Source organism: Peromyscus leucopus, chromosome 9 (genome assembly GCF_004664715.2).
Source record: "Peromyscus leucopus breed LL Stock chromosome 9, UCI_PerLeu_2.1, whole genome shotgun sequence".
NCBI lineage: Eukaryota > Metazoa > Chordata > Mammalia > Rodentia > Cricetidae > Peromyscus > Peromyscus leucopus.
Genome location: NC_051070.1, coordinates 47,377,995 through 47,391,227, shown reverse-complemented (window position 1 = coordinate 47,391,227; position 13,233 = coordinate 47,377,995). Strand labels below are relative to the sequence as shown.

Sequence of the window (13,233 nt, the reverse complement as noted above, 5' to 3'; positions counted from 1 at the left end):
AGCTACATATTTAAAAAATTACACACTTGGGCACTTTATCACTGCCTGGAGAATGACAAGACCATTTCTAAACATGACTCAGGAAACCATCAAGACTTCTTTAGACTTCTGAGAGACATTTTAAGCATCTATCAGCAAGACTGTATGTTCAAATCCCCTAGTTGTCTGGCATCTACCCATATGCAGTAACAGTAACAGTAACAAGAAATCCTTGGATAGAGAGAGCATGGTGATGAGATGATAGAGTTAATCCAGCTCCAGAATCAACTGGAGACTATCCAGGCAGTTCTGTCGTTTGAATTTCTCTTTTGAAGAGAGGACCTTAGAACTCCACTGCAAAATCTTCAGATTTCCTCTCTGTGCTGGATTGAACAGGAATGGCCCCACAGACTCATGTGTCTGAATGCTTGGCCCATAGGGAGTGGCACTATTGGAGGTGTGGCCTTGTTGGAGAAAGTGTGCCATTGTAGGGGTAGGCTTTGAGGTCTCATATGCTCAAGCTATGCCCAGTATGGCACACAGTCTCCTTCTGCTGATCTAAATGTAGAACTCTCAGCTGCTCCTGAAGCATCATGTCTCCTGGCATGCTCCCTGTCATGATAATGGACTAAACCTCTGAAACTGTAAACAAGCCCCTATTAAATGTTTTCCTTTTATAAAAGTTGCTGAGGTCATGCATGGTGTCTTTTCACAGCAATAAAACCCTAAGACACTCTCTTAGCACTTATTCTCTATGTACTAAGGTCAACTTGATTGCATTAGCATACTTAATTGTTAGAAAGTTGGGGCTGAGAGACAGCTCAGTGGTAAGAGCACGGGCTACTTTTCCAGAAGACCTGGGTTCAGTTCCTAGCAGCCTGATGGTGGCTCACAACCATCTGTAACTCCAGTTGCAGGGAATTTGATGTCCTCTTCTGGTATCTATGGGCACCAGGCACACATGTGGCGAATAGACGTTCATGCATGAAAAACACCCATGCATACAAAACAATTTAAAAAGCACCCCTCTGCATCCTCTATCATGAGATAAACTGGACGGGTTTTTGGGAATATTTTAAGGTGTGTTACTTTTGTTTATATTGCATTTGTTTAACTCTGTGAAGCTTTGCTACTGTGCCTGTCTAAAACACCTGATGGTCTAATAAAGAGCTGAATGGCCAATGGAGAGGCAGGAGAGAGAAATAGGTGGGGCTGGCAGTCAGAGAAAATATATAGAAGGAGAAAGCTGGGAGGAGAGAATGAGAAGGAAGTAGCCAAAGAAGGAGGACACCAGGGGCCAGCTATACAGCTACATAGCAAGCCACAGAATAAGAAATAATGAAAGGTATACAGAAATAGAAACAGAGAAAGGTAAAAGCCGAAAGGCAAAAGTTAGACCTGATAACTAGTTAAGTAAAGTGGGCTAGCAACAAGCCAAGCTAAGGCCAGACATTTATAATTAAGTATAAGCTTCTGTGTGTGATTGATTTGGGAGCTGGGTAGTGGGCCCCCAAAAGAGTAAAAACCCACAACAACAGATGGGGTCAGGGCAACTTTCAGAGCTAGGGTAGCCATTCTTGCATGGTTAAAGGCCATAACGTTAACAGTGAACATTTGCAATTGTAAAGTATTCACACTGAGAAAAATGCCACTGTCCTTTTTACAGATTAAAACAAAACAAAACAAAAAACAACAAGGAAACAGGCAGTAGGCAGGGAGCTGGTCTCAGAGTATGCAGTCTGACCCCAGAGCTCAAACTCTAACTATCTAATTACCAAGACACCAAAAAGTCCAAAGTTCTTTTCTATCTATTCATGTGTTATGGGTATTTTGCCTACATATATGTATGTATGTGTTTCATGCACACACATGGTACTTGCAGAGATCAGACGGGAGTGTTGGATCCCATGGGACTGAAGTCAGAAATGGTTGTGAGCCACCATATGGGTGCTGGGAATCAAACCTAGCACCTCTGGAAGAGGAGCCAGTGCTCTTACTCTGAACCATCTCTCCAGTCCCAGAATGATTTTCTAATGGAAGTCTTGATCATACTTAAAATAAAATGGTCCTTTCCCCAAGGGAAGTAATCAAAAGTATGACTATCTCAGTGGAATGAATGTTCCCTATTACTGACATGCTTTCTGGTAGAACATTCATTCCACTCAGCCATTTCCCCCTCCCCCCCATGATTTTTTCCAGACAGGATTTCTCTGTATAACAGCCCTGGCCATCCTGGAACTCACTCTGTAGACCAGGCTGGCCTTGAACTCAAGAGATCCACCTGCCTCTGCCTCATTTGTGTTGGGATTAAAGGTGTGCACCACCACCTGGCTGACAGTCCATATTCTTGGTTACTTCTCTTGAGGAATGAATATTTTCCTAGAGCAAGCTGTCTGACTAGCTAGACAAGTGAACTGATGAGCTGTGGGTTCACTGAGAGATCCTATCTCAATAAATAGAGGAGTGATTGTGGAATGCACTGGATGTCAACTTCAGGCCTCCACAGTCACACACATGAAAACACATATACACATTATATAATATTGTATTATGATATATATAGTGTCATTTCAACTTCAGGTGCCCCATATGAACAAAAAGGCAGGAACCAAATGGCAGCTATCTGACTACTAGAAGAAAAGAGAGCCTAAGGACAGACCCAAGAAAGCTCTCAATCTGGAGAAAGACTCTCAAAATTAGAATTGGAGCTGGCATGCTGATCATACGCTGAACCTCCAAATGAAGGCAATGCAGAAGTCCACCATACATTGTACTGTTATGCCAGTCAATGTAATTTATTTTTTGAAACCAGTTTGTACTGGGTTTCCCAACACGCAAATGAAAGCATTCATAGCTCACCTGGACTGGTTTAGCTCTCATCTAGTATTTTAGTATAAATATTTGACTCCCATCTTTTGGCTTCTGTCCTCAAGACTGGCTTTTCAGTTTGCCTAGGCTACTTAGAAGTGAGAGACTACAGGTCCCATTTTTCTTGGAACAGTTACAGTTCACATGCCTTTAAATCATTCTCTCTGATCAGTACCTATTTTCATTTTCGAAAGTATACTGTGATAGGAAGATTGCCACAATTTTGAGGCTATCCTGGGCTACAGAGCAAAAACAAAGGGGACTGTTGGAGCCCATTCAGGTTCCTTGTGGCTTTACCCAGCAGGTTTGCATAAAGAGGATGATTGGACCACGGGCCTGAGTACCAGGTGTCTGAGATGGTCTGCAACTGGCTGTGCTGGGGGAGGTCTTTTGCCCCACCCCTTGGCATTCCTTGAAAAGCCCTTTGGCAGAGACAGTCAGGCCCGATGGACTAGGATCTAGGCCCTCTGGAAGCTATCCCGTATTTTCTATCTGTTTCTCTCTCCTCTATACTTCTAACTAGTATTTCCTGCTGCTCCTGCTCAAGAGTACCCTGAGGAAAAGCGGGGGTGGGATGGCTCCCCACAGGGGACCTGGGAAGTAGCTCAGGTGGTAAAGTTCTTGTCTAGCATTATAAAGACTTAGGTTCAATCTCCAGAGTCACATCAATCTAGATACATGGCACACACTTCTACTGTCAGTATTCAGGAAACAGGGACGGGAGGGACAGGAGTTCAAGGCAAGCCTGGGTTACACGAGACCCATCTTCAGAAATCCAAACAAACACAAGCAATCACACATCAGATCAAAAGTATATAAATATTTTGTTTGTGTTTATGTGTGTGCTTCAGTATATATACATGCAGACAACCATACAGGTCAAAAGAAAGCATCAGATTTTCTGAAACTGAAGTTACATGTAGTTTTCAGCCACCTGACGTGGGTGCTGGGAACCAAACCTGGGTCCCCTGCACGCAGCAAGTTCTCTTAACCACTGAGCCAACTCTCTAGTCAAGGTATCCTTTTTCTGGGGATGGGGGGCATTCCAAACAAGTTTCTTTGTGTAGCCTTGGCTGTCTTAGAACTAGTTTTGTAGATCAGGCTGGCCTTGAACTCAGAGATCCATCTGCCTCTGCCTCCCGAAGATTTTTTTTCTTTTTTCTTTTTCTTAAATTTTTTTTTTTAAAATTTTTGTTTTTTGGTTTTGGTTTTTGAGACAGGGTTTCTCTGTGTATAACCCTGGTTGTCTTAGAACTCACAGAGATCCATCTGTCTCCTTAGTGCTGGGATTAAAGGCTTGCACCACCACGCCCCAGCTAAGGTATCTTGCTTTGAGAAACAGGGATATGACTCAGTAGGTAAAGTGCCTACTACAAAGCCGTACGACCTGAATTCAATTCCTGGGACCACAGTGTAAGGAAACAACGGTCTCCTGCACATTGTTCTCTGACCTCCACATGATGACTGTGCACTCAAGTGCACATGTGCATACACACCCCTCACACATGATATAATACAAGTTAAAAATTTTTAATGATTTATTTATTTTTATGTTCATTGGTATTTTGCCTGTATGTATGTATGTATGAAGATGTCAAATACCCTGAAGCTGGAGTTATAGACAATTGTGAGCTGCCCCATGGGTGCTGGGAATTGAACCTGGGTCTTCTGGAGGAGCAGACAGTGCTCTTAACCACTGAGCCACATCTCCAGCCCACAAGTTAAAATTTTAAAAATATATTGTTTTGAATAATAAATGATATGGCAAACTTATTTTAAATTCACCTTGCACGTATGTGTGTACATATGCATGATCATCATTCTAATAAAATCATAAACCAAAAGTATATAAATATCTTAAGATTTATTTTATTTATGTGTATGCCTGAGTGTAGGCACCTATGTAGGCCAAAAGAAGGCATCAGATCCTCTGGAACTGTAGTTACTTGCAGCAAGATGGTCAAAGATATCTTTATTTTTTTTAATTATATATTTTATTTAGAATGTGTTGTGTCTCTGGAGGTTTGTTTTTATTTTAATAATTTATTTTATTATTTTATTTAATGAGCATTGGTGTGAGGGTGTAAGATCCCCTGGAACTTGGGTTACAGATAGTTATGAGCTGCCACGTGGGTGCTGGGAATTGAACTTAGGTCCTCTAGAAGAGCAGCCAGTGCTCTGATCCACTGAGCCATCTCTCCAGCCTGGTCAAAGATATCTATAACCACAGAGGCAATAACAGGAATCCGGGCAGGTACAGCATAGGAACCTCTATCAGGAAGGACTGTAAAATGCAGCTTACTTTCCTATCTAGGATCTTTTTTTTTGGTTTTTCGAGACAGGGTTCCTCTGTGTGTAGCCCTGGCTGTTATGGAACTCTGTAGACCAGGCTGGCCTGGAACTCACAGAGATCCACCTCCCTCTGTCTCCCAAGTGCTTGGAATTAAGGTGTGCACCACCACCGCCTGGCCCCCACGTAGGTTCTTGACACAAAAGGAGGCTCAAAATTTTTTCTTCTCCATCCTTCACAGGTTCCCAGAGAAAAAGGGTTTTCTTAGGTTTTTCTGAAGAAAACCCACAAATGTTGACAGAATTAAAAATAAATCTTAAAAAAATTGTTCTCTCCTTCAACCACGCTGTTCTTGGGAACCAAACTCGGGCTCTCTGGCAAGCACCTTACCCATTGAGACATCTTTTCAACCCCTGAAAGCAAGTGCTCTTAAATGAGGTGGTTACATAAGCATGTAAAAGGTCCCAATGCCATATCTCCTCCGACTGGAATGTCCCTCTGTAGCTGACAAAGTGAAACATAAACTACTGTTGAGATATCTGATTACACTGTGTAAAGACATGTCATTGTGATTGTTTTAATAAAAAGCTAAATGGCCGATAGCTAGGCAGGAGGTATAGCAGAGACTTGTGGACAGAGAGCTCTGGGAAAAAGAAAGGTGGAGTTGCTAGTACGACATAGAAGGAGCAAGCCATGCAGGACAGGTAAAAGCCATGAGCCACGTGGCAGCATGCAGATGAATAGAAATGGGTTAATTTAAGTTATATGAGCTAGTTAGAAATAAGCCTAAGCTACAAGCCAAGCTTTTCATAATTATTAATAAGTCTCCATGTCATTGTTTTGTGAACTGGCGGCCCAAAGAAAAATCTGGCTACAAACTATAAATATGCTGATCATATACTTTAACTATATTAAAGATGAATTCAACAGATAAAAATAAAAGTTACACTCAATAAAGCAAAATTAGATCAACTTTAACACATCACTATGAACTGATGTAAAAATATTCACCAACTCAACATAAGTCTCTTGCTACTAAAACACTGAGATCAAATACAGAGAAGCACCAAAGCATGGAAGGTCTTTCCTGGCCACGTGAAAAGCTGAGTCTAAGGCTTTAAGGCCAGCAAACAGAACTAGTAACAGGCAGTGGTGTTTATTTTCTCCATGGTCTAGTGGCCATCGGGATTCACGCACAAGTCCACTGTGTGCTGGATCAACAGAAGGAGACCACAGCAGCGTCGTTTCTCTCTTGGCCTGAATTCCGTTTGTTAAGGGTTTCACTATTCCTGAGGTATACTATAATACTAGTACCATTTCAACGTCTATCTTTATATAAATGACAGGATCTTGCTAACTTATATTTAATGTATATATAATTTTCATAACTGAACAATTTATCAGCCAAAATTCAATAACAGAGCTATATAATAAGAATTGATTACTAAAATCAAATTTTTCTAAAATACAGCTGATTATTCTTAAAGAACACTGTTTATAAATACATTATTTATAACATTATACTTTGTAATATAGCCACTTATGTTACTAAAAGCATTTAGCTCAACTGCTATTCACTAAAATATAATACAGTAAAAATTCACTAATTAAATTTTAAAATTACTGACCTACCTCAAGGAAGGAAAGTCTTTGATATTAAGGCTTACTCAGCTAGTCATGGTAGTGGCACAAGCCTGTAACCCCAGCACTGGTTGAGGCAGGAGAACCGAGATGCCTGAGATATGGATCAAGATCCTGCCTCAAAAAACCATGAGTGTGTGAGGGCTTTATTTTCTACAAATGGAAAACTAGTCTTTTTTTTTTTAAACTACATATGCACACAGTAGTGCTAGGGAGTGAACGCAAGGTCTCCACATGCAAAGTACATACTCTAACGCTGTCTTTTTATGTATAAACCCTGACTTTATTTTATTTATTAAAAATATGGGCACATGGGTGTGTGTGCAAATGAGTGCAGGTGTTCACAGAGGTGAGAGGCTTCAGATCCGCCAGAGGTGCACTTATACCCAGTTGGGAGCCCCTCACTTGTGGGTGCTGGAGCCAAGCTCAGTCCATACAGAGGGGCAGTATGCACTCTGAACCACTGAGACATCTCTTCTGCCCATCTTTATTTTCAAGCATTACGTATTGAACTTCACCTTTATCTAAAGAAACAACAGAATCTTATTAACTTACATTCTATGGATATGTAATCTTCATAACTGGAAAATTTACCAACCAAAATTTAAGAGTTATAAGAACTTATTACTAAAATAAAATTCTCAAAGTGTTTATCTAATTTTTGCAATCACATTCTCCTGTTCAAAGGTGTATGTGTATGCATGCACACAGTTATACACACATATATATACATATGTACAAAACTGAAAAAGTCCAGGCTTTGAGAATAGTGCTGAGTAAAAGAAATACAGAAGCTGGGTGTCTATGATTCCCATGTTCCTGTATGTCATTTTGACAATTCTTTTCCACTTTAATCCACTTCACTCTTACATATATTTTTGGCTATTTGTTATTCAGAATACACTATTCAACAAACCACAAATACAATAACCAAAAAGAACAGTAGAGAGGAAGGAAAGATAATGCAGTCCTTGCTATCATGATGATCAGAATGTGACAGACGATGAATCCTCCAAGCGCAACAGAAAACAAGGCATGGACACTTACTTACACACCCATTAAAAATAAGGACATGGCAATGTTCAAAAGAAGAATGGCAGATCCCAAGTTGGGTGGGGATGGGAACTGTGAAGAGATTTTGCTGAAGGATGCAACACCTGGGTTGCGTATAAAGGTGCAGAGGCACAGACACTGCAGGTAGAGAATGCAGCATATATGTAATAAAGGCATGTGATGGGAAAACCCCAGGCACATCTGGACTATCTCCTTGAAGTGTGATCTAAGCATGTCTCTAGAGGAGCAGTTGAAAATGAAGCCAGATTCTCAGAACACGTGAATGGCACTAAGGAGAGAGGACTCCTAAGGGTGTCTGAGGAACCCGATCATATGTGTGGTGCTGAGCTGGGGGATAGTCCACATGCCAAGTCACTTCTGTTTAATGCCACCTACATCTGCCTTTCCATTTCTCCTTCAACAGCACCAGCATACTTCTCTTCTCCCTGCTACAATGGCAATAACCATGTTCTTACAGAAGCAGGTGCATGTGTGTTTTTTCAGGTTCAAAGACTGTAAACTCTCTGGAGCAACAACAGCATCTTCTGATTTAAGAACACACTGAGCTTCACCTCAGGGATCGAAGCATACACTCAACACTAAATAACTGCAAGTGAAATATAAGAGACACATCTTACGACTTACACTCTTTCCCTATTTTGCTAGTTTAATCCCTGGTACTGCCCTTGTAATGCTAAGTAGTTTCTGCTTTAAGTCTTCTTGGTAAGCTGTCAGCTAGGATTTACATTAAGATGGGTATGGAAATTACAAAAACCATCCGGTCCCTCCTCTTTCATGGGTATACTCCTTCCTGTGTGATACACAGGATGGAATGGAGCCAATCTGACTTAGTCATGGTAGGACATACATCCAGGCCAGCTAGAGAAATCAGTCATCTCATAAGCACCCAAGTTTCAGTTCTCTTGTCCCGGACTCTGCCTCAGAATAATGCCCCAAACACAGCGTCTCTCCTCCCTTCTGAAGCAGATGCTCTATGTCTGGGTATCTAGTCGCTAGCTTCCTTCCCTTTGTCTAATCTTTAGCCTATGGTCAGAATGATTCAGTTAAATACAAATCTCTTCACAGTCTACCCAGTGAAAAACTTCTCCAGTACCTTCCTACATGGCAGGTGAAGCTCTTATTAATTTTCAAGCCCATTTTTCTGTCATTCTTTCACTTACCAAGTATTTACTGATTATTATGTGTGTGAAATATTTTAAATGTGTGTGAGAAAGAATTAAACAGATATACAGCAAATCTAAAGTAAAAAAACTAGAAAACCCCCAGTTCTTGTGAGAGGTTTAACTGCAGGAGGGAGAAGGCAAAAGACAAGCTAGGTAAAACGTTACAGTTTAGGAGGAGAGATAGGAATGAAGAAACACAATGAAGGAAACACAGTAGAGAATGAGGTAGGGTGGTCAAGGCGGGCCTTAATAAAAAGGTGTACTAGAGCAGATACTTGAAAAAGAAGAAAGGCTGCTGGAGGCTGAAAACCACAGCACAAAGGCCCGGTACGAGAGCAAGGCAAGTTCTCACAGACTGTTAGGGGTGGGGGCAGGTGATGCAAAATGGGTGGAGAGCGGGAGAAGAGCCAAGGATGGAGAGGAAGCACACAGAGTACAGAGTGACTGTGGAGGCCTCCACTGACCATTGCAAAGACTTGGATTTTATTCTGAGCAAGACAGGAAACACTTGAGACGCCAGGAGCTAAGGAATGGCATGACTCAAGAGTTTAAAAGACCTGCTACAGAGCTGGCTACTGTGCTAAGAGACTAGGGTGGGAAGCGGGACTCTAGCGGACAGCAACTGCAATAGTCTTTGAGATGAGAAAGCAAGGCCACTTCTGTGGCTTGTTTAAGGCAAGTTTGGAATACAGAAACAAGGATTTTGAAGGTACAATCTGCAAGATTTTCTGAGACATTGGCTGTGGGGTAGAAGGGTTTTGGACCAAGGAAAGACAGTGAGGTGGATGTGGCATTAGCTGAGCTAAAAGAATGCTGGTGACGGGTTCTGAGGCAGAGGTCTGGAGTTGTTTCTGACACACTGGACAAACAGTATACAATGTCTGAGTGTGCACAGAGTTCATGACAGAAAAGCACCTGTCATCTTACACAATTCCCACATCTAGGCTTACAGACCATACAATCCTTGTGTCTTAATGACTTCTATTCTGAAGGTTCTTCCCACCTTCATCTTTTCCTACTTAGTTAAAATACTACCAGCCTTTTTCAAAAGGGACACCAGCTACTCTGTGATACACATGATCAGCACTTCCTGAATCACTGTGCTCTTTGCCTTCAGTCACTTAAGGCTAAAATAGGAATCCTTGGACGCATGGCTTATTTTTAAAGCTACATAATTTTCATTTTGGCAAAAATAAGGCAGATATTTTACAAACACAGCGGGTGGCCCACCTGCTCTCATCCTCAGATAAGTCCTTTAAGGAAAATCAAGACCACAAAAAGAGATCTCAACAAGTGGTCCAACACCTAATTTTGTACTTTTCAACATTTGCAGTTACCTGAAGATCATTTTTCAAAAAGGCTTGTATTATAGCATAAACTTTATAGGCTGCAAACAAAGACTGCGCTATCTTTTGACAGTTTTACAAAGCTAATTTTCATTTTGACTGTCATTCTTTTACTTGCCCCGGGGAGGCATTTAAATTAGGGGAATGCTTAGACAAAAGAACAAAAGAGCATCTAGCATTTTTGTGCCACTCCTAGGAAACAGCATCTAATGCAATCAAGAAAAGGGAGGAAATATGACCTTAGAGATGCTAAGTTCAACTACAGCCTCCCAGTAAGAATGCTGGACACTAGGAGGCCACTTCTTGAACACAGCACTTTCTCAAGGAGCAGCACTGTGTGGTTACAACCAGCCCTCGGGGAAGTTGCTTAGCAACAGTGTCTATCCCATGCACGACTGTTTCTCTGGTACCTAAAAACGCACCTGGCAGACAGTGCAGAATGAATGAATGGGTAGATGGATGGGTGGATGAGCAATTCTAATCTCATGGTGCTGAAATCTATTAAATACTAATCATGAAACTGGTATAAAAAGCATTTCTTCAAAGTTTGGGGGAAAATGCTCACTCAAAGTCATTGTCTTTAAACAGTAATTACAAAATGTTAATGGCAAATTAAAGTTGGGGGCTGAAGTAACAATCTCATTAACAATACATAACTTCATAAAATTCTGAATAGATCGAAAGCAAGATGCTACTCTGACAACCATACTTGCTTCTTCAGACAGTAGTCTGATACATATTCATTGCAGGAAAATTGAAGACCTCTGAAACATGCCATCAGAGAATCAAGATTCATGGGTAGGGAGGATGGCTTCCTAAGAAAAGCATTTGCGAAGTATGAGGATTTGAGTTTGCTCTTCAGAACCCAAACAAGGTTTCAATACTCTCCCGGTGCTGAGAGGTGGAGACAAATCCCCAACTGCAGGCCAGCAAGCTCAGTTAAGGCAGCAAGCTCTATGGCAAGAGACCCCTGTCTCAAAAGACAAGGTCTCTAAAACCAAACCAAATCAAGCCACCACCACAAAACAAACAAGACAAGGTGGAAAGTACCTGAGGACACCATTCATGGATGACCTTTGACCCACACACCACACTCATATAACCAAATGTGCACACACATGCATGAGTGCATGGACCCCAGCTTACATAAGTACAACTAGGAAAAAATACTAACTTTGATTTCAGAATGCATTAATACAGTAGGTTAAGGTAACTCCAATAGCCGGGTTCTGACAGTTCTCTGAAGACACTCAGTTATTACTTGCTTCTGTTTTGTTTTTGAGACAGGGTATCACTCTGTAGCCCTGGAACTCACTATGTAAACCAGCTAGCCTCACTCACAGAGATCCGTTGGGATTAAAAGTGCGTGTCATTATGCCGCATTTACTACTTGGTTTTTTTGTTTGTTTTTGTTTTGTTTTTTTCAAGACAGGGTTTCTCTGTGTAGCTTTGCACCTTTCCTGGAACTCACTTTGGAGACCAGGCTGGCCTCGAACTCACAGAGATCCGCCTGCCTCTGCCTCGCGAGAGCTGGGATTAAAGGCGTGCGCCACCACCGCCCGGCTTACTACTTGGTTTTGAAACCAAAGTGCAGAAAGCAAACATTACAAACAAAACTATGGTTTGCATGCAGCCAATAAGCAATCTAATGTAAGTATCCTAAGCCCCAAGAAAAATATCAAGTATCACTTTAAAGTTACAAAACACCAACCTCTTTAATCTCATGTAGTTTTCACTGGCAGCAGGTCGGCATTCGGCTCTCTGTACCACTATTCCTTCCAATGACAGTTTATCTTGAATGAGAAGAGAAAAACTGTATTCAGAGATAACATTCATCATTTCCAAGATGGCATTTTGACACGTAACTAAAACATAATTCACAGAATACCAGGAAACAAAAGGATAGTATTAAGTTGATAGCAAAATCATTTATCAGAATAGAGAAACCTCATTCTTTTTTTTTTTTTTTTGGTTTTTCGAGACAGGGTTTCTCTATGTAGCTTTGCGCCGTTCCTGGAACTCACTTGGTAGCCCAGGCTGGCCTCGAACTCACAGAGATCCGCCTGCCTCTGCCTCCCGAGTGCTGGGATTAAAGGCGTGCGCCACCACTGCCGGGCTGAGAAACCTCATTCTTAACAAGCTGCAAACTGGAGACTTTCTGGCTTGTTCCTTGAGCTGCACTGTCCCTTGTCAACAACAGCTTTCAAACACACTCAGAGTAAAAGGGCATATAACCAAATAAAAAGGTGGAGGATTCCATCTGTAACACAAGTAACTTCTAGAAATACAGTAAATCTAAAGCACTAAATCAAAGATCCGTACATACACATGAATGATATCCTAGAACACCTTGTGGGGAGAACAGCCAGCTAAGAAAATACTGTGAACTGGGCAACTCATTACCTAGGTTATACTGTGTACTCTGGATCCTAAATGATAAAGAGTGTGTCAACGTGAATCTGTAAGCTGAGGAATGAGCATGTTTGTAGTCATAGCACTGGGGAGGAAGATAAAGAGGATATACATTTTGGGCCAGCCTGGGCTACACAGCAAGACTATTATAAGCAAACAGTGAATCTACTTTGAATTATCTGTCTAAACAGAAATGCAATTTTCTTTCTTATAGTGACCCTGACTTAAAACCAGGAGAAATAGAAAAGGAAATAAAAGCCTGAACCTTGCAAGCCCACTGGCATCAGGCACCGTGGCAGAGTGAAGCTGATGGGCATGGCCTACTATGTAAGAGGCATATGACTGCCTCTCACAGACAGCAGCTTTAGGACAACCTGAAAATCTAAAACTGTGGTTAGAAACAGCTCCTGGTCAGTCATTTCCATGAGAATTGCCCTGAGCTCTGAGAAGGGACTAAGAA

The 13,233-nt window shown here is 41.4% G+C and overlaps 1 protein-coding gene across 1 annotated transcript in view; it reads right to left on the bottom strand.

Annotated features, from left to right (window-relative positions):
- The window catches only part of Gtf2f2 (general transcription factor IIF subunit 2), a 134,793-nt gene that overhangs the window by 45,702 nt on the left and 75,858 nt on the right, over nucleotides 1-13,233 (bottom strand). Inside the window, exon 5 of the mRNA XM_028878311.2 lies at nucleotides 12,073-12,154. Coding sequence (XP_028734144.1) covers nucleotides 12,073-12,154 — 82 coding nt within the window. The remainder of the gene's footprint in view (nucleotides 1-12,072; nucleotides 12,155-13,233) is intronic.